The 26,490-nt window shown below is 41.5% G+C and overlaps 1 protein-coding gene across 6 annotated transcripts; it reads left to right on the top strand.

Annotated features, from left to right (window-relative positions):
• Window positions 1–80: 80 nt before the first annotated feature.
• On the top strand, window positions 81–26,381 carry LOC125017440 (LIM and senescent cell antigen-like-containing domain protein 1). 6 transcript variants are annotated; one of them, XM_047600623.1, is made up of 11 exons: window positions 81–322; window positions 17,719–17,878; window positions 19,505–19,571; window positions 19,709–19,829; window positions 20,178–20,327; window positions 20,721–20,871; window positions 21,757–21,849; window positions 22,433–22,481; window positions 22,616–22,691; window positions 23,032–23,222; window positions 24,314–26,381. In XM_047600623.1, exons 1-10 carry the CDS (start codon window positions 294–296, stop codon window positions 23,174–23,176), a joined length of 1,041 nt encoding a protein of 346 aa, XP_047456579.1. In that variant the 5' UTR covers window positions 81–293; the 3' UTR covers window positions 23,177–23,222; window positions 24,314–26,381. The 6 variants fall into 6 exon arrangements, with proteins under 6 accessions (XP_047456579.1, XP_047456580.1, XP_047456578.1 ...); XM_047600624.1 differs by lacking the exon at window positions 81–322 and adding an exon at window positions 4,764–4,875; XM_047600622.1 differs by lacking the exon at window positions 81–322 and adding an exon at window positions 7,300–7,578.
• The last annotated feature ends 109 nt before the right edge of the window (window positions 26,382–26,490 follow it).

Here is a 26,490-nt window from a genome sequence, read left to right as displayed (position 1 = left end):
TTATTTGACTTCTTTTTTTTTTTACTTTCTTTTTCACGCGGAATGCTTTTACTTCTAAAGCCACACGCGGAAGGGCCTTCCTCCGTGTAGCTTGGTGGGTTGGTGGACAGGGAGACAGAGACAGAGGCAGAGACAGAGGCTGAGGCGAGGCCCGCTTCGCCATTCTGCTCGCTGGAAGAAAACCAATCGGCTGCTACAGGCTAAACGCTACTACATCCTCCGACCGTACAACATCTGGACGTCTGCAGCCGGGGTCAAAACAACACGCGTCTGGTCCGAGGGGGAGCGCAGAGATGCTCGCCATCAATGAAATGACAAACGGGTAAGTGAGACGTCTGAGAGTGCTTCCTTGAAAAAAAGACACTTTTTTTCCCCCCTGAAAAGTTGGGAAGTTGACAGTTTGTCGGTGGAGGAAAAGAGGCACTCGCCACTCGCTGTTCTTCTCATTAACTTAGTAGGGAGACACCCGTTTAGAAATATCCAGCCCTTTCTTCTTCTTTTTTCTGTTTGTTTAAAGATTAACAGTCCTTCTCGTGGACAGTTAAGATGCATTAGCTAACAGTTAATTAGCTTCAATCTCAACTTGGGCAGTTTGGCTGCTACTCAGCGCCTCCTACCGGTGTGTTGATGCAAGCTTTTAGCTGCAGCTTATAAATACTGCAAAGGTTGTGGTGTTTATGAGGTATATACTAAAGATAAACATGCCGAACTATCAGTAAATTAAACTTACAGATTTTCTGAAATAAGTCTGGTCTAAAAAGTCTCTGTTTGTTGAGTATATAACTAAAGTTTTATGTTTCTTTTGTCATCACTGCTGTAGCATCAGTACCAAATAAATATGAGGTAGCATAGCATACGTGATTTTACCTGGTAAATCTGACGGGGCCTGCTGATTGGTTGGTTCGACCCCAGGTCATCCAGTTACCACCTATGGCCTACATCAAAGGGGATGAAACTACAGCACAGGTGTCCTTATATGCAGCCCGCGGCCCACCGGAGGGTCTGATCTGGCCCGTGCGTGAGTTTGCAAATAATACAAGCACTAGTATTGTCCACTGTTTTAGTCAGAGAAGTGGACAGAACTCAAAACTCAGACACGGGGCTGAACGGGAGACAGCCACGTGTCCAAATTGTACTTATTCTTCTTATTTTTCCACTTGATCCAGTCTCTGCTCCCAGCTACTGCTGTCGTTGTGCGACTGTTTTGATTTGTTTTTTACCTTTTTATTGAGACATGTGGACATTTTTAATAACATTTATGTTAGCAGTGATGGAAGGTGACTAAAGGTAATATTGTGGTACCCCATACACCTCACCTCGAAACTAATTCTTTGTTTATGCACACTAGGATTGATTACACTTTTAGTAGAGAAGGTAGTTGGGCCTTTTGGTTGTTGTTTGACAATATGGAAGTGTGTTGGCCAGTCCTAGTTTTGTTATATTACATTAATTTCACACAGCCAGACTGTACTTCATTAGTTGTCCCTAAATTCCCCTAGACCTTCCTAGGGACGTGACACAAATGGGGTCTCTTCCGGGATGGAAAGATCATATACACGTTAGGTGCACTGCAGAAAATGAATGCATGTAATGTAGCAATAAACATTAAATCTTAGTTTCATCGGCATTTGTTTGAAAAAGCTGATAGAGCTGTTGATTCAACCGTGTTTTTAATTTAAGTAAGCTGTGGTTTGTGTTGAATTGTACTGTGACACATGTTCCTACTGTTTTGCTCCATTTAATCATTGGGCTTGGCTAAATAATCATGACTGTACCTAACGAGTGGTGAGTGTAAATACGTCATGTCGCTAAGTAAGGAGAACACCCTGATGTTGCTGTTTTGTGTTTGCATCCTCAAATGTTGCATTCCAGACAAATAATATTCAAACCTTGATTCCACTTGACTTGGATGCTTGTGTTTCTAGTTTTGTGTGCAGACTGTTTCTTCAGTACACATCAGACATAAGTTACAGGCACAGTTTAGCTTATTTATATATTTTTTTAAATAAAAAGAGTGGCGACGTTCCTCTTTTCTGCAGCTTAATCTCCTCCCTTCCCTGGAATGTCCACATTGAGTCACTGGACAGTAGTTACTGCTGTCCTAACCACTTCCTGCCCATCCAGTCCCAGAGGACGGCTATTCAGAGGACATTTTCTCCCACCAGTGTAAATGCTACTATGTTAATTATCTCCTGCGTTCAATATGACTGTCATACACCAAACTGGACAGTAAAAGCTGTGATAGGCAGAGTTTTTAAAACTTATTTTAAAAGGCAGAGGATTTTTTTTTTTTTACATTCCCAGTGCATTACATCTTTATCTGATCCCTCACGGTGTTGATACAACTAGAGCTTAGAAGAATGTCTGAGTCTCCAGTGTGGACTTGTCCTTGTTTGGAAGCGGTGAACTCGCGTAACGCGGGATTTAACTGTGTGTGTGTGTGTGTGTGTGTGTGTGTGTGTGGTGTGAAGAAGCGTGACTCACAAAGCCGCTATACTGAATGACTGCCTCTCACAATGCGGGACAAAGAGTGCATTAAGTTATTTAGGTTCTAATGGAGAGGTCTGATGTTTCTCTTCAAGCACACTTTAACAGGTTTATGTCACTGATGGTTAATTGGCATGATGAACACTTAAAATCCAGCCTTACACTTGAACTCTTCAGATCAACTTTTTACATGTTGAGTGTTGCCTTATAGACCTACTAGTGTTTTCACATTAAAATGCATTTAATTTGATGTACATTTCGTATGAACACATGCTCACGCTAAAAGCTAAAACTGGACTTTTTGAGTTTCCTTAAAGTCGTTGTATATATATATATATATATGTACACACACACACACACACAACCTGGATGACTGAGAATCTTAACAGGCATAATAATATATTGCTATGTCAAAATCATGAGGCGTGTTTTCATTTACTATGTTTACTATTTGAGTCAGGGCGGCACAGCGGCTGGGTGGTCAGCATTGATGCCTCCCAGCGAGGAGGTCTGGGTGGAGTTTGCATGTCCTCCCTGTGTCTGCGTGGACATGCTCGTTAGGTTGATTGGAGACTCTAAATTGACCCTGGGTGTGAGTGTGAATGGTTGTTTGTCTCAGTGTTAGCCCTGCGACAGGCTGGCGACCTGTCCAGGGTTTACCCCGACTCTCACCCAAAGACAGCTGGGATAGGCTCCAGAAACCCCCGCGACCCTACTGAGGGTAAGCGGTGGTAGCTTTAGAGAATGGTTAGATTTGGGTGCTCAAAGACTCAGAACACAACTCATCACCTATGCTGGTGATCCATATACTTTTTGCACTTGCACCTTTTTTTTCACTAATTCAAAGTCTTGTTTATTCGTATAAGTCTGGACAGACATGGATGTAAACTGCAACTTGATTATGACACGGTAATTGGCCATTTGTTGTCTTGTATATTGGTCTGTTGACCACCAGAGGTCTCCTATTCTATTTAAAGTCCCAACTTCCTGTGTCACTGTGGCTAAGTTAGACAAACAAACAAGCCATGCAGTGGTTCATTCCCATAGAACATTTTCCAACTGGCAGATGCTGGAATAATTACTAGTCTTTATACCACTTTAAATTATTTTCTTTATGTATACTTATATATCCTCTGATGACCTCATTGATTGATCTCTTTCTGTTTTTCATTCAAGTTACTGTCTCTGGGTTGAAACCGCAACACTCCCCAATCTTTTTTTGCTCTCTGACTTCAAGAATTAGTCAGATATCTGTGATTAATGCTGCCTAATTGTGTGTTGTTATATTCAATCATTATAGTAATAATACGTGATCGCTGTTTTAGTCCCTTTGCTTTCAGGTTGAACTCTAACACTGTAACACTGCATGTCTCCGTTTTTCTGTAGTTTTATGTTAAGACACAAAGAGCTGTCTGGGACATCCTTGCTTGTTCCTTTATTTTCTTTTGCACTTTCCTTTTTTTGTACCATTTTAATAGAGGTTGATTTTGCATCAGACCAGAAAACTGTGTTCCAACTCTGTTTTTTTTTTTTCTGTTTTATATATTTTGGTAAGGTCAGCCTGACATTTATGTTATTGTGGATTTTCATCTCCTGCTGAGTTTCTGGTCATGAGATTTACTCTTGATTACTGAAAACAAAATATATCCACTTACACCCTGGAGTGCCTCCTTGACTTGCAGCCTCGTCATGAAGAGGTATTTCTGAAACGATTTTCCACTCATCCACAAGACGTGAGCTTCTGTTTCCATCTGATTTTGGCGAACATCTGTGATTTTACCAATTTTGGAGGTTCTTTATTATCTCGCCCCTATTTACCACTCATACCGACAAACGACTCCTGCTCCACCTACGCTGACCGTGGTCTATGTCAAGTGTGTGTTTATAGGACCAATGAATGATGATGCAAAAGGAAGTATCAAGCAACAGATGTGCAATAGTCCTCCAGCACTTCCTCAATGATGTCTATATAAAGGATGACTGATGTGCATGCTATTTTATTTGTACTTCAGGACTTATCTTTCATTTGTCTCCCAGATTTTTGACCAAATTAACGTGTCATATGTTTAAAAACTGAAACTCCCCCGACCTCCTCACGCCCTGCCTCCATCCTGAAAAGTAGCCTAAATCACACACACACACGCACACACACTGCTAGAAGCGTGCCTGCCGGTTTTATGCCTCCTCGTATCTCTCTCACACACACAGTACTAGCACATAGGCAGAAGTGGACACAAGCTTTCACAGCCTCACACACACACACTACAGCAAACAGGAAGTGATGTGGCCATGCGGACTAAGATAACAACAGTAGGAGTGTTTTCAGTGACACCAAAAGGGACTTTAGCAACAACTGAAATATCCTCTCTGCAGTTTGTCACCGCACTGGTAAGAGAAGTTTATTTTATTGTTATTTTATTAGGATTGCAGGAGCATTGATGTTTGTTTCTTTTTTGTTTTGTTTTTTTGTTGCAGAACAGTCAATTTGAAATCTTGCACTGTGGCTCAGCTTTTAGACTGCTGTGTGCACTTCCTGTTATGGGTGTGAGCGATGGCATGATCGCATTTTTTTTATTTTATTTAACACTAAATAGCGCCTGTGCAAAGAATAGTTCCTGTGCAAAGACTTAAATGGTTTGAATCAGGGATTGCAGCAGGGAAAGGGTAATGAGATGTAATTAAATACAGAAAAGAACATTCATGAATAAATACTGTTCAGTTTATTTGTCACAGTTTTAGAAGTATGTATTAAATATGTCGGTGCTCCCACGTGTCCATCAATCATTTAACATAATATGACGTTTTCTGCGTTTTGTATTTGTTTTCAGTCAACATCAGACTTTATAAACCAGCTGTAATACCTGCAATGTCCACTCGGTGGCAGTGAAATCATGGCGGAGAGTGTGTGTGTGGTAATGATGAGTCTGTGAGTGTGTATATAAGGCAACATTGTCAACACATTTATATCACCTCAAAACTTTGTCAGCGCACAGCTTTATTCCAAGACACAGTAATCGCTATTTGCAGTTGTTAATGTGCACGGCTTCAGTCCAACACGCTTTTACTTTAAGTTTTGCTTACTTCTGTTAACCTTTAGATGTAGATCTTATTTGTATTATGATTGTATTGCGATTTCTTTTTTATTCATACATTTGGTGAATGCTTTTACAAATTGCCTGAAATACAAAGTAGCGGATGGAGAGATTCTGTGATTCATCGTGAATGTTGTGGCAAACTCAGACATCCTGTGACCCGGCTGCAGCTGCTCCTGCTCCTGGATGTGAACCTGCGTTGAAGTTCAGCACAGCGGCTGTGAGTGTGCGTGTTTCCCGAATCTGTGTGGAATGCTGAGCAGGTCAAGGCAAGCTGCTGAGAATGACTCTGTGCGATTGCAAACTGTGCACAGGTACACGGCATGTGTCTGTCTGTGCATATTCAAGACAGAGATGCTTTCTGTTGCTCCTCCCAATGACCTTCAGACACCGTCCAACCTTAGTGGATGTTTGTTTGTGCACTGATGGAATGAGACAAGTAGCAGCAATTAATCCCACCAAGAAGGCAAATTTTGAAATGATGCACCCTTTTTTTTTTTTCCCCTAGAGGCTGCCTTAACATTTGTTCATCCAGAAATAATTCTGATTATTGATTCCAACTCCAACAACTAATTGACACCTTCACTAAGTCATCAGTCAGAATTGAAAGTGTTTATTTGGGTTCAGGGTTTTAATTCGTTAATTTCGTGCTTAATGTACAGAATCGGGTACAGCTGCAGTGAAATGATATTGCAACATCCCCGATCGTGCAAATAGAAGGTAATTTTATGTGAAATGAAACAAAAGGTTTCTATATTACGGAGTAGCGTCGTGAAAAAGTGTGTCTAAAGTTTTGGCTGGTAGTGTCTGTACAGCAGGGTAATTCTCATGAGGAAGTGAAATAAAAATACTGCATGTGTTCAGCAGTCTTGGTAGTTTTGGTGTCTGCTTCAAATGTCCTGCAGACTGGGAAGTGCAGATCCCATGATGCACTCTGGGCAGTTTTTCAATCAAGTCGATAACTGTAAAATGAATGAATAGTTGAAGATGACCACGGCGGACACTAATTCCTGCTTTGCTCATCTTTTTAAACACTTGTTTGAACACACAGCCTAGTCTGCAGATTGCATTTATGTTTTATGTCCCCAACATACAAGCTCTGTTTACATTTCATCCCGGGCTGCTTGTTAACCCGAATTGTTTGCTTTCCCATCGCCTGAACAGTCCTGTTCCAGTTTCGATGGCTGTGTTCTTAATTAAACAAGTCTGAGAGGGAACTTTCAGCTGCGTATGAAAATGTGCATCTGTGGGGTTTTGTGTCTGTGGAAGAGGAGCGCTTGTTCCCACGTAACATTTCAATGAATTATTCATGAGTTGACATTTCACTGCTTCTCAATAGTTTGTTGTTTTGGCTGGGAAAGTTATTTTTCACTTACAGTAGAGAAGCTTAAGATCAGTGTGAAACTTGAAAATTATACTTACTTGTACCTCTGTGCTGAAGTGTTTTAAACATCTGGCTGGAATGAGTGTGATTACTTTACTGACTATCACCTTTTGTTGTTTTCATCCTGCATCGGTGCAAAGCTTGGACCAATAGAGACACTGAGGGAAAAGTCATAAAAGGCAATGACGCTCTTTGTCTGTCTCTTTTCCTCTGATGTGTTCACCCTCTACCTGCTGCAGGAGGGGGGAGGAGGATCAAGAAGTAGCTGATAGGTGTGCAGGCTGTGAGGCCACACCTCTGTATCTGTCCTCGTCCAAGGGTTTGAGTCCTAGACTTGAGTATGGGACAGAGCAAGAGCAAAACAAGACTAAACCTTTCTGTTTGAATCAAACGCACGAACACACTTTCTTCGGACCATTCTTAATAGTGTGGACTGAGTGTTCTTAGCAGACAAGGGGTCGAAAGGAAGGAAGGAAGGAAAGGAGGGAGGGTGAGAGAGAGAGGCAAAGGGGAGATGAACTCTTTGAGGCTGAAGGAGTTGTCAAACTCAGACTTGTACCGACGAAGACAGGAGAGACCAGACAGCTATGGAAGTCTGGCAAGAGACAGCCTCAGGTGAGTCTACCTTAGAGAAGGCTAACATTTTGCGTCAAACGTTTTGAGGAGGATCCGCTTGTTGATTGAGCCGTGTGATGGCTGTTAGTTGCCTTGTATGTCATGACCTACATCTGAATGACATGCTCAGTCTGACAGTGTCTAATGTTTTAACCTCATATATGCAGCTTTATAAACCACGAAAACTCTGAGCCGCTTTTGTTTCAGTCTTCTATTGCTGTCCACGTTAATAGTTACCGATGTCCCCGCGGTTAAACATTGTTGTCCAACGAGGGACTGCGTAAGAATTAAGGAATTAATTTTAACCATTGTGTACTAGCAAAACGTGTTAGTGTGTGTCCAGGTTCTTGGGACCATGATTGTTTTATTGCCTCTTGGAAGGGCTTACCAGCTGCTTATCGGCTGGAGTTGACTAACACCGTCTTACACAACGTCGAAGCCTTTGAGAGTTGCTCACGAAACATACCACCCCCAAAGCTTTTATCTGTTTGTAAAGTAATCACAAGGATTGATGAGTTTAAATATGGTGGAGTATTTGATCAGCTGTCGGTTGAATTCCTCTGAGTCATGTGAGCTGGAGAAATAGACTTGTACAATATGTGCAGAGTTTTGCAATGCCGGTTTCACAATACGATAACATCAGATAGTTGTTGATTTTTTTTTTTATTTGATTTTTTTTTTGTCTACAAAAGTCACTCCCACCTCATCTCTCTCTCCCTCTCCCTCTCTTCCTGTGAGGTGGTTGGAGGAATGTAGCAATGTGAGGAATGTGGCTGGAAAGAGGGAGCTCTCTCTTTAAAGGTGTCCCCAGACGAGCCACAGACACCTCACTTTTTGCTGTGCAGCCTCCCCTCTTCTTCTTCTACCATTTAAGTATAGCTCACACCAGGTGGTGTGACACGGTGATGTGTACCTGTCACGCTGGCTGTTGTCCCGAACACAGTATTTGCACTATTAAATAAAAACGAAGCCTTTGTAGTGGAGCCCGAAGACATGATCTTTGCTGACTAAGGAAGACTTTTACATTCTTTGCAAAAACACAGCTTAGCTGAAATCAAAAATCTTCTTGCTTTTACACCAAGGCCTATATTTCATTCACGGAGTAATTGATATAATATGTTGGGTTCATGTTTACAAGGATCTCAAGACCAATCGTTCAAGGCAAAGCTTTGAAAATACACGGTTGCAAACGATACGATACATTCATTTAATCTATGCTACATGTAAAAAAAATGATATATTCTGAAAAGGCTTTAAGTAGATTAAACTAAAGCAATGGTCAGAATATAAAGACAGACTAACCTTCTGTGATGTCACCTATAGCCATCTCATAGAAGCATTAGAGTGTTCTCAAGCTGCCCCCATCCTAAATGTCCAAACACCAAAGAGGTGGAGCGTCACCGGAGCTGAGGCTGGTCGCTGACGCAAACAGCCAGAGGCAGCTAGATGGCATCTACCTGCCACTCAAAGCAGCTGGAAGCCATGGTGCCATTTCAGTGGAGACAACGCGTAGCAGGCTGTGAATGTGTTTATTTTTTCTGTTAACTTTAAAAGTGAGGTCAGTGGGGATAGAGTCACTCTTGGAGGCAGACTTAAGTTGCCATTTAAGGAACTTATTATGCATTGTTTTCACTTTGCAGCCCTGCATAGCTGGAGATGAATAGAAGGGAAACTATAGCCATGAGAGAGGTACAAAACGGTAACGCCATGAATTTCCACCAACTGAGCATAAAAGAAAACGCTGGTGGTGGTGAGAAAAAGGTTCACTGTGCTTTAGACAAGAACGTGCTTGTTGCAAAAGGAGAATTCTTTTCTGTTTGTTGGGGTACACTGTCTGATTGTAATGCCATGATGACAATCAAAGGAAAATTCTTCGCCATCGATGATCTGCTACGAAAACAGAACTAGAAGAAAAATTCCTTCTTTTGCCAAACTTGTCCAGCCTCCACATGCACTAGCATATTATTCCACTAGTTAGTCTGTGCTTATCATGAGGACAGAACTAATAGTAGGACTAAGATACTGATCTGATTTCATCCAAATCTTCAATAATCACTAGAATAAGATGCTCACCCTTAATTGAAAAGTATAAATAATTAAGTCCAATGTGATCTTAATTTAAACCTGTGACAAAATTAATAAATTAATCATTTCATTAAATACATTCAGACCTTTAAATCGTTTCGTACAAAAACATAAGTACTTACAAATTGCTTCTAAATTTACAGTCAAGACTATTATGCTTTGGGGCGGTATGTTTTTATATCCTGAACAGTTAAGAGGGGTTGGACCCTTGATAGTGCAGGTCCCTCTGGACAAAAAGTGCCAAACAGATTAATGTTAGCCATAAATTATGTTTACACGCTGACTTAATCAGTGTGTGTCACTCAGTTATGTGCGCTTGTGCTAGTGTGAATGCACTTCATGTTTTGCCTGAGGACAAAAAAAGGTTTTGCCCAAGCAGCCCTCATGTCTGTGTTGCCATGGTTGCTGTTGACACAGTGAGTGTGTGTGTGTGTGTGCGACCAGGGTGTGTTTGATTTGAGTCTGCTTGTCTTTCCCCAGCTGAGCAAAGTCATTGTGTTCCAATTTTAAAATTGCAGTCTGCATAATGCATAAAGTAAGAAAAGTTTGAAAAATAAATTAGATAAATTTCTATTTATTCTCATATACTTTCTGCCCTGCAGATATTTTTGTGGTTTTCCGGGCTTGCTCGTTAGTTATCAGGAACTCCTATTTATTAGTGTAATTTATCCTTATTACAAAGGAACAGGAGAAAACAATTGGAAGAAAATATAGTATATCATTAATTGAGGTTAAAATAGGAAATTACAGGATAAGCTAATCAAACTAATCCAAACACCAGCAAGAAAAAAAATTCCTCCTTTGTGAATATCCATATCCAACTTCTGTTGTACAGCCATCGCTTGTAAGTGGATGTACAACAGCAGCACAAGCTGACAAAACACGTCTTTGCCAAGGAAATCAAGGAGTGAGATCACATGACTACACTGTGGAGTGCCACTCATTGTGAAGAAAGCAGCCAGGTTAATCAGAACAACTTCCTGTAACTGCAGATGAGTATTGTGTTGTTCACAGGCCCCAAGTCATGTCCCTTTCAAATGGACTTCCACAGATGTTTCTAAATGAAAGAGAAACTCCTGCCTAGATATTTAGTAGAAACCACTTGAAGAAAAAAAATAAAGTCCAGTTGCCTTTGTTTAAGTAGCCTTTCTAGATTGATCTAGCATTCTTTTTATATGGAATACATAGTAAAAAAAAAAATTTACCATGTATTCGCAGATAAAAAATAAAAATGACGTCACCCTGAACTGTTGCTTTGAATCCCCATTTCATTCTGTCAGGACAGTATAGTTTCTACCCCTTTTCTAAGAATTTGACAGGGATAACCTGAACTTTGACCCCTCCACTGACTTTAATGACCCCTTTAGGAAGTCTCAAAATGCTATCGCACTGAGGGAACACACCAGAGACTTTTAGTCGCCTGCTGACAGTTGCTGTGGCCATTTTTAAGCTCAGGTTGACATCCACATCAACGCTCACTCTCATTCCCTCTCAGTCTTTCTCTCTCTCGTTGGCACTGGAAACCTCTACATCTTCGTATTGCTTTGTCTAAATGGTAGAAACAAACTCATGAACTTAAACAACAAACTAAATAATGCCACAGGCCCCATCTTCAGATTTGCAGTTGGTGAGAAGATCAACTTAAGAATGTCCTGCACAACCTGGTTTTGGACTCAGACTACAGACTGTCCAAAAATGTTTCAGTGTTTGGGCAACAAAAGCGATCATTGAGTAAATTTCTGTTTTACTGCATGTAGTGTGTCTACGCTGTCACTTTTGTCACAACTCATGAGGATCAGTTCGGATACGAGGGAACCAATTTATTCCTGTTTCGTTTAACTTTTAGGGTGGGATACTTTTAAATAACTGTAAGAAGGAGGAGACTTTCCTGTGGAGCACCCACCCTCTGTCCATTGTATCCCGGTTACCGAGCACATGTTCCTCGTGGCTGTGATTCCATCTCAACAGACAATTAAAAGGCTCTGGAGGTTTTAAATAGTAGCTGGTGATATGTTTGGCGTGTTGTGTCACTCGTTTTAGAATCAAGGCCCTCTTTTGATGGAAAACAAACAGTTGAAAGACGAGTCACGTTAGGGGAAAAATACAGAAGCCTTTGATGATCCCTTCAAACAGGCAGGCTTAGAAAGACGCCAAAGATATGATTGAAAAATGCAAATTAATGGGTGTTCTTTTTGGTAGCCCCGTTCTGGGGCTACGTAGAGTTGGCCCCTACTATGTATACAAACTCTCACACACACATATATACACACACACACACACACACACACACACACACACACACACACAAAACAGCAGCTGCCAGCACCTAGTTTGGAGTTGAGGCTCCACTGGATGTCTATTTGTAGAATGGAGTCATGTAGGAGACTGTTGTACTGAAGGACTCAGGACACACACACAGAATTAGAACATTGCTGCAATTTACTTTTTGTATGGATTTAATCATTCGTTTGTCGTGCCTTAATTTTCCAGTATTAACTCAGCGGCTGTTCCCCGGCGGAGCGTCGAACGTGTTTGCTTCACTAGAGTGTATTTCCGGAAGAGGCTTGGTGTTGTTTTGATGGTTCGGGAAGTGGTCATTAATTTGAGATGCCAGTTTGGTTTAACCACATAAAGAGGTATCATCTACCCAGAGGAGAGACGCAGTCAGTCATGGGTTGGCTGGAATGCCGAGCCTTACGCCAGTAAAGGAGTTTGAAGGATGATGAGCATATTTCATAATCGTAACTCTATAGGTACTATCAGATGTTGTAGACTGATATTCAAGCTGTTCTATGGACACAAGTCATACCATGTTTCCAATATGTCCTAAGTTTGAATCCTACCACGGGGGCTTCACTGACAAAAATAAGCAGTCCATAAATAATCCCATGACATTGTTTACCAGTAGGGGGGTTAAAGTGCATTTGGAAATGGTGCGTAAATGTGCAAAGACTCAAACTGCGCTTGTCAGTCTGATCTCATTGTGGTGACCAAAGCCAAACATGACCCTGGTCACGTGCCAAAGCCTAAAGTTCGAATGTGTGGCTGCGTCACAAGGATAAAGCGAAGGGAAAAAGACACAGATTCTTGTGGTTGATGGTGAAACAAAGCGAGCCTCCAAATGAAATCAGCTATGTCACAATTAATTCTCCATTAACTTAGATCAGTTTTTCCAGCTGGCGTCAGCTGCGTATTCCGTATCAGTAGGAGCACACAGATTAGACAACATTTGGCTTATATTTTGGCGCCTGTGTGTTTGTCTAAACACTTTTGCTTGGTTTTGTGCTCTACTGTGTTTATTCAGTCGCTGAAATAAACAGTAGTTTGTTATTTGCTCTATTCCTGTCATTTTGGCATCCGTCTCCCTTTTCGCCTCTCTGCTTCTCAGTGCGACATTCCTACTTTGCGCAACACTGGGCTGGAGATGCGTTGTTAAATCTCCCAAAAAGCTGAGAGTTCCAGCAGTTTAACACACACACACGAAGATTGATATCATCCAGGAGGATACAAATCCCCCCCCACCTCCTCCTCCTACATGCTACACTAAGTGTGTGTGTGTGTCGGGGTGGTGCACCATGACACAGTGACCTCTGTCTGGGCAGGCGTCAGGGTGGGCTCTTTAATTTCCGTAACCTGCCCAAGAATAGACAGCAAGTGTGACGGGCTGAGTGTGTGAGCAAAAGAGAAAAAGAGTTGATGGGGGAAGAGAGAAAGGGGGAGTGAGTCCGAGAGAGAGGGTGTGTGTGTGTGTGTGTGTGTGTGTGTGTGTATCAGAGGGAGAGAGGGGGAGTAGTGCCAGCGCAGTCTGGTCGGTGTTTCCTTCTCCGTCTCGTGGATTACACTTCTCGCCGCTTGCTGCATTCCCATCACGAACGCTGGACGCTGAAGGACTGCGGAGGATTTTTATCGGGGCGTGAGGAGTTTTGACGGCAGTCGCAGGACGTCAGGTGGACTTTTGCGGTTGATTGAATCCGTTGTAGAGGAGCATGGAGATGAACGGCCGTGCCCTGCCGCACGCTATACCCGAGGATGCCGAAGCCCCGGATCGCGGTTTTCACAGAGACCTGAACGGCTACCACCAGAGGCTTCAGGGCGGCGATGGGGGAGAGGATGAGGTCCCCGTGTCCAACTCCCAGAGGAGGAAGAGCGATGTCAAAGTCTATAAGGAGTTTTGTGATTTTTATGCCCGCTTGTAAGTAGAGGACAGAAGCAAAGGCATTGTGGTTAATTGTGGACTAAAATTAAGGTTTTACTTTAAAATTAAACAACGTCACTGGAAACCACCTCATAGCTGTTTATTATAACTTTTACACGATCAGAGAAATTCTATCAGTGCGTAATGTAATAGTGTAATAGATTTTGCTCTGCAGGATTTTTAAACACACAATAAAACCTGCATCACCTTCTCTAAAAGAGCCTCTAACCCATCGACATGTATCGTGTTAGCGTGCTTTTGTTGTTGTATTACAAAATAGTGGTGTTTCGAATCTTTATCATTCCTTGGGACATATCTCCGCTCTCATATGCCTCATAACTCACACGCTGTATTGTCTCTCAGGCAGTGTGATTGGAGCAAGAGTTACGAGCCGATGTCCTGGCTTGGTTGTCTCCAGCCTGGCGGGAAGTTTTCCAGATGCTTGAATTACCTTCTCAGATCAAGAATAATATATTTTGTCACCTGATAGGCCAGTTAAAGTGATGACGGTGCAGGAAAAAAAGCTGCATTTGAAACGCACGTTAGGGTGTAAGCGCAGCGCTTACTGCAGTGTTACAGAATGTGAAGAATTTTGATAAAACTCGACCCTGGTCTTTGCAGCCAGTTTGATTTGCTTATGCTGCATTAGGTGCTATGTTTGTGCAAGGATCGCTATGAGCACTACAGCAGGGAGCACACAGGGAGGCTATATTTGCGCCGGGGGGAGTTGTTATGCAAAGTAGAGTATGCCAGCTGGCATTTCAAGTATGTGTGCTTGAGAGACAGGAAGGCTAAATATACAAAATGTATTTCTGCCTGATCTGGGCTCATCGTAGTCTGTAGGAAGGCATGGACGTAGAATCACCACCGGGTCAACAGTGGAAGTAGAAGTCGCTGGTGAACAGTCAGTTGATGGTGACGATGGGAAGGGGACTTTTTTGAATACTAAAAACCCATAACTAAAGAAATTAACAACTAAATTCAAATCTTTTTTTTTAAATAAATAATACTATGTCCATGTTTTTGGTACTTAGGGTCAGGGTTAGGATTGGCATCCAAATAGAGAGTAGAGACACACCTTGCTTCCATTCCACTGCATGTTAATAATCCATTCGTTTAAAGATTTTGGTTTTTGCCAGTTACTACATTCAGATTTATGACCTTGTCCACATCAATATGATTGCGTTTGAACAATGTGGAGCATTGTTTGTGCTCAGTAAAGACACTGACTCAGAATCTTGTGACGACCGTTTTAAAATTGAAAGAAATTAAAAGTCAAAATGAAAAACACCGTCGTAAAATTGGCGAATTGTTAAAAGAAGCCAGAATACGACAAACTCTGTGTCATTGATGGACGTCTTTAATATATACATAGTGACTGTAGACACTGTCGGTGTATAAAGAATAACAAAGCGGTGATGCCAAAGAGAAGAACTGGGGATAAGTGGAGACCGCAGAAGGCAAAGTGAAGCGAGTATTCATAACACAAGTGATGGTCTGCATCCTTTCCCTTTGCTGACTACCAGACTCCTTTTATAGTCACAGACCAGCATGGTGGGGTTAACAGGGCTGTCATGTGGCATTCAAAGGCATCCTAACCTACTTGGGCCTTTTTCATTCGAAAATAGTCCCTGAAGTGATTTATACTTTCTGGTTCACCATGAATGTAAAAAATGAGTTACGAGTTACGTATGTAGATGCACATTTGCACATATAAATACAAAAACACCTTCAAATGGTTAAATACTAAAGTCAGCCAAGTAACCCCACTCTTTGAGGAATCAGGAGAGTGAAAGTGTTAAAGGAATTTGGCCTTTACTTCTTAAAAGACTATATGAGACACTATTGGACGTTGGGTGGGAAGCTGGTGCAGGCTCATGTCCTTCTTGAACCACGGTGTATTTCAGCAGCCACAGCCTCTCTAAGAGTCGGAGTTAACAGCAATATGGACTGGCAGAACTCATTGCATTAGGTTTAATGAAGAAAACTTATTTTGTTTTATGACTAGAAGGGTACATAGACTTGTCTTTGACTCACGCAGGCTGCTAGAGGCAGATAGGAGGGTGGAAATGCCGAAGGGATGTATCACTTCCTCCCACAAATCCTTTGGACAGGGCAGGGCTCTCAGTGTGTTTGATATCAGCCCAGACAGGGTTTATATATATATATATAAAACAATATGTTTTTGTGAGGAGCAGAAACATCTTGTTTCAACGCGGTCATTTTACAGAAACGTACCGTGCTCCCGCCGTCTCTTAAAGACGCGCTTTGTTATGAAAATGGGAAGAAGTGAATTGTTTGTCTGGAGGCTTTTGGAATTCTTGATGATTCACAAGTTGATCTAATGAAGTTAAAATGAACAGATGGCATCACTCCATATAAATCCTACATGGTCTTATGTGTGTGTGTGTGTGTGTGTGTGTACGTGTGTGTATGTGTGTGTACGTGTGTGTGTGTTGCCTGGATACTCTGTGGTATTCTGACCTTTAAAACAAAGCAGAGGAGCCAGGACTGTCCCAGCACTTCTCTCTTTATTGTTGATTTTCCCTTCCAACATGTCTGCCTGCAACATATTCATATTTACTTCCAGTTTGTCTCAGATACAACAGCATTATGAGCGCATAATGGGACATGTGCTTTTTATCAATTAGTGCGTCGCCGTTCTGAGGTTTTCACTTATATTTGGTTTGGATTTCATCCAAGATTCAGTCAATGAATAATCTGTAACGTGATTAGAGCGAGGGGGGGAGTGTTCACTTAACAGCACTACCATCCATAACACCGCTACATAAATAAGAGATATCCGCCCTTAGTGCTTCACACATTGGTTGCGTACCGGACCAATCAGCCAGCTGTTGCTTTATCTTGAAATTCAAACCATGTCAACAACTATAAAACCTAGTTGTAAATATGAACTGACTGGTGTGAAGTTGAGCAGATGTGGCGCAGATTTTCTACAATAGATGTATTTTGTTTTTTCTTTTTCAGTTGTGTAATATTATGTGCTACGGTTTCTGGCTCCAGTTCGTCCATTGTAAGACAATAGGAGCCTGGAGCTGGCCTTACTGATATATCACAGGCATGTTTTGCAGTGAGGCAACAATAAAAGTCCGATGAAAGGAGCAGAGGGCAGTACCATAAATTTGTTTTGCGCATGCTATCGCAGCTCCGAGGTGGACGAACGGTTACTTCGGTTTGTGTCCCGAGAGACGAAGAAGTTGTAGGTTTCCCACAATTACTAATCCCCACACCCTGATAGGTAGAGCCAAAATAAACCTGGAATCTCTGCGTGTGTGTGGACTGGGAACTTCTTACATCACTTTTTTCCCCTTCTGCTGGGTTAGGCGTGTCACAACATGACCTCGATTAACGCCGTGGGCACAGGTTTTCAGCATTTATTGATTGTTTGAGCACAAAAATAACCTGCTGGGAAAAAATTGTTCATGCTGCAATATCAGTTCAGATAATTCTATAGCTATAACACAGCAGAATACTTCCTAACAGACTTTAACTTAATTATTTTATACTGAAAGCAATGCCATGAAACATTACCAAATTTTACATAAGTCAGACTGTAATTGGCCTCACTGAAGGTTGGATTGCTCCAGCAAAGATCCGCTAACTTACCACATCATCTGGGCAAGGCTTCGTGTGGTGATGGACGGAGGAGTAACAGCATTGTAGTCATACACGTCATCTGAGCACAAGAAAATATCTCTGATTGCTTTTAGGATTATCCTATTGTACGTGATTCATTTGTGGATTTTTAACTCGCGTACATCATAAGTTTGATGCGTTTTTCAGTACGTGTGAGTCTTCGATTATGCACTTTGACCGTGATTGTGGCCTTTTCCTTTCAGCAACATGGCCAACGCGCTGGCCAACGCCATGTGTGAGCGCTGCAAGAGCGGCTTCGCCCCAGCGGAGAAGATAGTGAACAGCAACGGTGAACTCTACCACGAGCAGTGCTTCGTGTGCGCCCAGTGTTTCCAGCAGTTCCCAGAGGGACTCTTCTACGAGGTAACACGCTGCTCTTTTATCATCCCCAGAAAAATGTGTGATGTTGTAACAGAAAAAAAAAGATCGGTCCGTACGATGCAGCTCTCATCTTCAGCGCGGACAGATGTTTTTTGGATTTATTGGATCTTTCGTACACTTCTCTATACAGACTGACCACTGTTTAGTTCATAGCGGCTGTTAGTGCACATCCACTTACACAAATGATCCAAACACACGCTCCAGTTGGGGTAAATAAAGAAAGGTGAACGCAGCTTTAATGCAGCGTTGAATCACCAAAAGCACTCTTCCAGTTAACGGTTTGCTCACTGGCCTCGATGCAAGGCCTTATAGCTCGGATCGATATAAACATCTGTGCCAAGGATGTTACATTAAACTTTCATGTTGCTTTAAATAAACTGTTAAAATGACTTTGAGGAGTAGAAAAGCTAAAGATAGGAAGAATAAACTGGAAGCAGGAAGAGTTCAAGTTGCTTTATGAAACACAAGGCTGATATGTTTTGTGGGATATAAAATCCCTGGTCACATTATTAGGTACATTTCTTCAGCTGCTCATTAATGCAGAGATCTTTAACCTTTAGACCATGTAGACATGGGCACGGTCATCTGCTGAAATTCAAACCAAGTTGTTAGTGCCAGACAGACGGGCAGGCCTGATTTTTTTTTTTTCAAAACTGCTCATCTACTGGGTAACGGCCTCCAAAGTCATCAGGTTTTCAGTCGAAGCGAGCTCCTTTAGGGTGCGGTGGAATAGGATAGCATCATGTCCAAACTCCTGAAGAATGTTTCCAGCATCATGTTGAATCTGTGCCATGAAGAATTAGGCAACTCTGAAGACAGAAGGGGGTCCAACCCGTTAACTGATAAGGTTTAGCTAATAAGGCGTAGTTTCAATACTTAAATGTGCTTCTTGTCTTCTTGGTTGTTTTTAATCATCACTGTTTTTGTTAGTGTTACATGATAAGGCTTTAGTAACTACTTTTGGATACTAATGGTTGTTCTAAAGGAAGAATATATAATATATGACTAGTGTAAAGAATCTCTGTAACATTAAAATACACATTAAAATGCAAGTATTTACAATCATTTCTGTTTAATAGAAATTTGAAATTCCAAACTATTTTTGTATGCACACTGCCGTGTCAGGGAATGAGGAATGAGGAATGCTATTGCCCAGCTAATACCAAGACAAAGCTCTTTGAAGGCTGGAATACAACCGTGTTTATACACAACACGTAGCCATGCTTGCACAGACTAGTGTCACATGAGGCCTTGTGACTTAGGACATGCGACCTAGAAATTTAACCCCATATCTGCCCATTGTGTTGCATATTCATAAAGAAAGGACTGATTGATTGATTGATTGATTTGTTCATTCATGCATTCATTCATGTAACACTTGTACGTCCTGTCCCACTATATCCTTAGGAATACTTCAGAGCTGTTATCATGTTGCGTAATAGTTCTCAGTTCTTGTTTGATGAGTCAGATTAAACAGCTGCTCCTCTAAAGTGTCTCTCCCCAAAGAGACACATCCATAATGTAACAGAAGACTTTTACAATGAGTTAATAATAAACAGTCGCGTGCGTTTTCTAATTACGCACAAATTGTTTGAATTCTTTCGACAGTTTGAAGGCAGGAAATACTGTGAACATGACTTCCAGATGTTGTTCGCTCCTTGCTGCCACCAGTGTGGTAAGTAGAGTGAAATGCCGAATTCATTCATTCATGTGTTTTCTTTCCATGCTCCCATTACTCCCAGTCAGGCTCGTATCAGGATGAAGCCTGTTTCTTGTCGCACGCCAACACATGAACTCCATTCTTTCTCTTAGGTGAGTTCATCATTGGCCGTGTGATTAAGGCGATGAACAACAGTTGGCATCCAGACTGTTTTTGCTGTGATATCTGCCAGGCCGTGCTCGCAGATGTTGGATTTGTTAAGAACGCTGGAAGGTCAGTTCCTCTACGACAAGTCTGCATCATTACCTGGTGATCGCCTGATTATAATATTCGTCGATATCTGAGAAAAGCTGTAACTGGTTCTTGGAGGTGCAACATTGAGGCTGTGAGGTCACTCTATGTCCTTTGATGACGTACCTTGACTAAACACATAAAAAAACCTCCTAGAATGCTTTGAATGACTTACTAGGATGAATATTAAATGTGCTGTTTTATTAAATGATTAATTCTGCACCTGTACTGTAGAGTGATATGAGGATCCTTGCAGGAACATGACAGGGCAGATGTCGCCTTATTGATCCAACTTGTGGAATAAACTATTTTGTTTGTCTCTCCCTTTAGGCACCTGTGCCGTCCGTGTCACAACAGGGAGAAAGCTCGGGGCCTCGGCAAGTACATCTGTCAGAAATGTCACGCTATCATTGAAGAGCAGCCTCTCCTGTTCAAGAATGACCCTTACCACCCTGATCACTTCAACTGCAACAACTGCGGGTAAACATCCACTCGCATGTAAACCATGACCGTCTGGGTCTGCCGCACAACTCGTTCATAGCATGTAGGGAGCGAGCGGACACAATGCTACAACTGATAGCGGGTGCAAGCTGTGTTGGGCTGTAAATAGTTCATGTCTCTAAAATACACACATAAAAATCTTACTGTCCACCAAAAATATTCTACAAATGTATAGTGTAAGAAGAATATTTAGATCAGATAATTAAAACAGAATCACTTTTAACTTGCTACAATAATGATGCACTAAACACCCAATACTGCTCTCTAGTGGACTAAAAGTGTTACTAAGTTCAGCAGCCATAAAATCTACATCAGCTACCTACTGAAATTTACTGTCAGTAGAACTGAAGTTGTTTCCCTTTATCTCCACAGTAAGGAGCTGACAGCTGATGCCAGGGAGCTGAAGGGGGAGCTCTACTGTCTACCCTGCCATGACAAGATGGGTGTTCCCATCTGCGGGGCCTGTAGGAGACCCATCGAGGGCCGTGTGGTCAACGCCATGGGCAAGCAGTGGCATGTGGAGGTGCGATGTTGACCTGTGGAGCTTCTTACAACAGCCTCATTTACATAAACCTTACTTATTTACTTAATACATATTTGAAAAGATATTGCCACAGTTTGTTACATTTTCACAGACTTTATGTCCACAGTTAGATTCTGTACATCCATCTCTGTGTACATCATTCCTGCCTTTTCTGTCTGTTTCTTTGTTATTTTCTCCCTTTTTCCTTCGGTGTTTTCACATCACCCGTCCCATTTCCTCGTCTTCCCTCCTCCACACACGTAGCATCACGTGTGCACTGTGTGCGAGCGCCCGTTTCAGGGCCACCCGTTTTACGAGCGCGGTGGTCGTGCCTATTGTGAGAGACATTTCGATATGGTGAGGGGATTAATGATTGGCCTGGTGTGGAGTGCTGCCCCGTGTCCCCGTCTGGCTACAGTCTCCCAGCTTCCACACAAGGGTCACACTAATATATGAGGTTACCAAATCTTTTAATTAATAAGCTGAAATAAGCCCAATAAGCTTAGTAAGCCCAAAATGAGATTATGTAGGGATCAGTTTAATCAGTTAAAATGTAGTTAATTAATAATAATAATAATAATAAAAACTGTAAATATAGTATAGTATTTAATATTTCTCATAATCTACCATTATTTCCTCTCATACCTGTTTTGTACAATTAGTGCGCCCTCTAGTGGTCACTGTTCTGATCATCTCCTCCAGTCTCTGTGTGGACGCAGTAACAGGACATCTGGACTGAACTGATCCGGTTGTGGTCTGATCTGATGATGTCTAAACCAGACAACAGTCCGACTGTGCTACTACTTTTAACAAAGTCTACGTGTGACGATAGACTGACTGGTGGCCGTTCTAACCGTGTGTGCTTGGCTTTGGGTTTGCTTGCAGCATTTTGTGTGTGCTAAGTGTGAGAAACCCTTCCTGGGACACCGCCACTACGAACGCAAGGGCCTGGCGTACTGCGAAACTCACTACAACCAGGTAACACTCGACGCATTTTGGGAATATTTATGTTGAACAAAGAGAAACTATATTTGCCATATTTTCTCTCTCTTCCTCTGATCATAAAATATAGAAATATCCCGGCTCAGCTCTCTGATAGATTAAATTAACAAGAAACTGAAGCTATGCATTTCTCCACAGCTGCTCAAGTATATATATAGTGATGTTAAAAAGATTGATAGGGTTTGTAGTCATCCTGGAAAGCCTTTGGAAAATATGGAGCTGTCTGTAAAATAGTTTCATTTGCAGTCTAATGTCCAAATGGAAATGTCATTTACACCTGAATGCAACATGTTTGGCCAGTAAATAATAAAATTAACCACATACGTCCATTGTGTTCTCAAATAAGTATGAGAAACTTTGGATGCCACGTTCCACCTGCTCTCATGCAGTTTGCCAAATCCATACAGTGTTTTGATAGCATAAGTTATCATGGATCAGCACCCAGTGAGAGCAGCGGTTCTCTCTAGTCTACACAGCGTGTTATATGAGCCTCGATAAAGGTTGATAAGGTGTCTCGTCATTGCATTAACCGTCTGTTTCCTCTCCTCGTCCCGCCCAGCTCTTCGGGGATGTTTGCTACCACTGCAATCGTGTTATTGAAGGAGACGGTGAGATGATACGTCACCATAAAACTTTATTAGGGCTTTTATAACGTTATACTTCATCCATTGAATTAGGAACTTGTAATGAGAATCTAAGAAGCCACCTCACGTGACTGCTCCTCTTCTGTTTTGTTTTCCAGTGGTGTCTGCCCTTAACAAGGCTTGGTGTGTCAACTGCTTTGCCTGTTCAACCTGTAACACCAAGCTCACCCTCAAGTAAGTTATGCAGTGAGTTTAGAGACTCACTGCGATGTTTAAATTGTCATTCATTCTATCCTCTGTGGCTGTCTGAGGTTTCTCTTTGTGTTCTGCCATGTTTCTCTCTTACCTGTTATTTGCTTCTGTTTTAAGTCTGTTTTTAAGTCCTATTCTTTTCTGATTTTCTCACCTGTCCTTATTGTTCTGTGCCTCTGTGGGATTTTTCTCAATCTCTCCTCCCACTCATGATCCTTCTCCATCCCCTGCCCCTCCTTTAACTCTCATTACTCCCACACAACATTTCTCTTCCCCCTGTTTCACACCTCTCGCCATCTCTCCTTCCTCCCTGCTCTATCAGGGAAAAGTTTGTGGAGGTGGATCTGAAGCCGGTGTGCAAACACTGCTATGAACGCCTCCCGGATGACATGAAGCGTCGGCTGGCCAAACGCGACCGTGACTCAAAAGACAAAAAGAAGAAACTATTGATACCCATGTGTCTGTGATCCTCTCTTTCTCCTTTCTTCTTCACTTCAACTTTTCTTCTTTTTGGTCAGTTTCCATCTTCTCTCTTTCGCATTTCCTTGCTCATTGTATCTCAAACCTGATCCATGCCATGTTTAATTCTCACTGTTATACTGAGTAGTTTGGCCTTCAAACCGAAGGACAAAAGCAAGAGATTTAGTAGATGAATAAACAAAACAACATTTGAGTCATTTAACACTAGGAGCGTTGCAGCTCGTGACCACTTCTCAGCAGGAAACATTAGTCAGGACCTAGGGTGGTGCTCTGGTAACCTCGGCTTTGCAAACATTAAAATCAGACCAGTCACATGGCGAAGGCAAGGCTTTGTTTCTTGGGTCTCCCAGTCTGTCTAGAGTAAAGAGTAAAGCCATAATCACTTCCGGCAGCTTTCTGGCCTGAGCTGGTAGAAATGCAGAGGCCCCACTGGGTATGACGCGTGGCAGTGATTATCTGCTTCGGGAGGGAGCGTCGTCCAGGAACAGCTGAAGAAAAGGGTTTGGAGACCCGGCCAATATTAGCACAATTAAAGGCATTTAATTGAGAGAACAATCAGAAACTCTATACCCTGCAGTGGCTTCTTAATTCTCAAATCTGAGTTATTTTACTGGTGAAAATTCTAATCTTTATGTGGATCTTTGCCACTTGCACAGTGAAATACATAGGCGTGATTGCTGTAATTGTTGTAAAAAGGGAAGTACAGTAGTTCTTGTGAAATAAAAAAACATTCTGACTTTCTGACAAACATGAACAGTGTTTAAATCTAACCTTGTTGGCAGAGGTAGAGATAAAATTGTGTTACACTACATAGTCAAATCCTCATTCTGAAATGTAGAATTATAAAAGTAGGTTATATAAACTTTATTTAAAGGATTTTAGAAAGTTCAAATGTGCTACGCATCAAGGACAGAGTTCAATATGATCCTGTTACAAATACAAAATGGTACAGTTTCATTCCATTTGCCATAAAAATAGTTAATATCCACTTTTCACTATTGGCCATGTGTTGATGCAAAACAAGTTGAAAGGTGTAACTGTGTACCAGGTATGAACCAGCAAGGCAGCAAACCATTTTTCATGCATGTAGATGACATCAAAACGTGCTCATCTTTGCTCCACAGGAACAAGTTTGTGGAGTTTGACATGAAGCCAGTGTGTAAGAAGTGCTACGAGAAGTTCCCTCTGGAGCTGAAGAAGAGGCTGAAGAAGCTGTCTGAAACCGTCGCACGGAAGTAAAGCGACAGCTAAGCAGCAGGGAGGGACAGAGAGACGAGGCCCATGCCCTGAACTGCAGTCACATGAGATAGAGCTGGTGTGTTTTATATTGTTGGTATGTTACATTTAGGTTTGCTATTTTAGTGGAACACTCTTGCTTGAATACAGTGAGCCTCCATTTCATGAACCCAAACCTGGCGTACCGCCCAACAGTCACACGTTGTTGGTCGGGCGGGACTGTTCACACCTGGCATTAAAGTATTAACATGAGTCCTTTTTGGCAAATTATTTCATTTATTATCATGTAGATTGTGTGTAGTTCAGTCATAAAATTGATATTAATTGGCCATATAATCATATTAATGTCTGATGTTGGCATCTTACCTAAAAAAAAAAAAAAAGGTCTGTTGACTGAAGTCACACTGTAACTGTTTTCCTGTCAAGTTTTTATTACAAATTATTTCCGTTTCACAGTCTCGCTTCAGGCTGTTATGTGTGCTTCCCCAATGATACACATTTGCATACACAGCGCAGAGCTGACATCTAACACAAATGGTCACTTGAGGAGGAGACGCATTCTAACGTCAGGTTTGACTGGACGTACTTAGAGTCGACCACTTGTGATCAGATCATTAAGGACACGTGTTAGTACCAGGTGTGGACAGGACGCTAGTTTATAGGTTTAGCTTTACCTGTTAAGTGCCTTTCGGCTCAGATTCTGCATCGTTATATTTTCACCTGCGTGCTTATTTCACTGCCAGATATATATTTAGAATATATTAATAGGAACACATGATGGTGTCTGTTGTCGCTTTTATTTAATAACAATGTGCTTTAAGAGAACGTAAAACATGAATATAATATAAGGACTTGAAAGTTTTGTTAGCAGGTTGATCAACTTGACTTGTGATGCATAAGAATATGTCCCTCCTTTCTGACTGATGTTACCGATAATATTTCTATTACAGTCTAGTAAACCAAAGAAAGCTGTTGTACTGAATGTGTGTATATTCTCACTAATATTTCCTGTTTTGCACCATATATCAGTTTATGTAATATTAATTAGTACTTTGCTAAGTATCATAAAAAACACTTGTTTGGGTTTCTTTTTACACCTACATGCTGCATCGATGGATTCAACCATCACCTGCATTTTGACTTGTTACAATAACTGCTATGCATCACAATGTATGTTCAAACTGCTTTTTATTGTGTTTTTTTTTAGTTCATAATCACATGCAAAGTGTCAAGATTATTAAGTGTAACATTGAGATTTTGTTTTAACTCCTTTCATTTTCATGAAATACGCGAGGGCAGTCAAAGATCACGCCAAAAAAATCTGTCGTGCAGAAAACAACACAGCTGACACGCCGTCCACAATTACTGAACACAACACGGTCTGCAGTGGCGAGATTATTAGTTAATTCTGTGTGTTACAACATGATAGCTTGTGGCATGTGCCGAGACCGGATGTGGGAGTAATGTTAGATGTTGGAACATTTGCCCCTGTTGTCTGTAATCCACAGAAAGAGATCCTCTTAGGGTGGGGGTGCTCTGACTTCCTCAGGGCTCAGACTCACTTAGGAAGGAAAGCCAACTGTTCTCGACCTCCAAATACAAACTTGAATGGTATTTTATCATAAAAAGCTCCTTTCTCTTCTGAGAGGTTCGGCAGAAAACACATTCCGCAAGTTTTTAAATCCAAATCTGTTACTGTTGTGCATTTAACTACCAATGCTGCAACTTACTCATATCACGTTAAACTAAATCTATCAAGTGGACTGAATATTTGTGAAGCAGAACTAGTTCAGTACATGATTTTATTAGATATATTACTACTTGCACAGACACGTACCGTTTTATTTGTGCAGTATTTGTCAAGATGACTCACCAAAGTGTATGTCTGAGACAGTTGTCATTATATCCGAGGTATTTCTGTCCATTCATCTGAATAAATACATATGTCAGTATTAACAGTGTGTGTGTGTGTGTTTTGATTTACAATAAATGCAATATCTTACCTCTCTCAAAGTGTAACACAACATCTGTAGGGTTCACATAATTTCGTTTAATTATACCCAAG

Source organism: Mugil cephalus, chromosome 12 (genome assembly GCF_022458985.1).
Source record: "Mugil cephalus isolate CIBA_MC_2020 chromosome 12, CIBA_Mcephalus_1.1, whole genome shotgun sequence".
Classification (NCBI taxonomy): Eukaryota; Metazoa; Chordata; class Actinopteri; order Mugiliformes; family Mugilidae; genus Mugil; species Mugil cephalus.
Note: the sequence above shows the minus strand (reverse complement) of the source record. Positions and strands in the feature narration are given on the sequence as shown.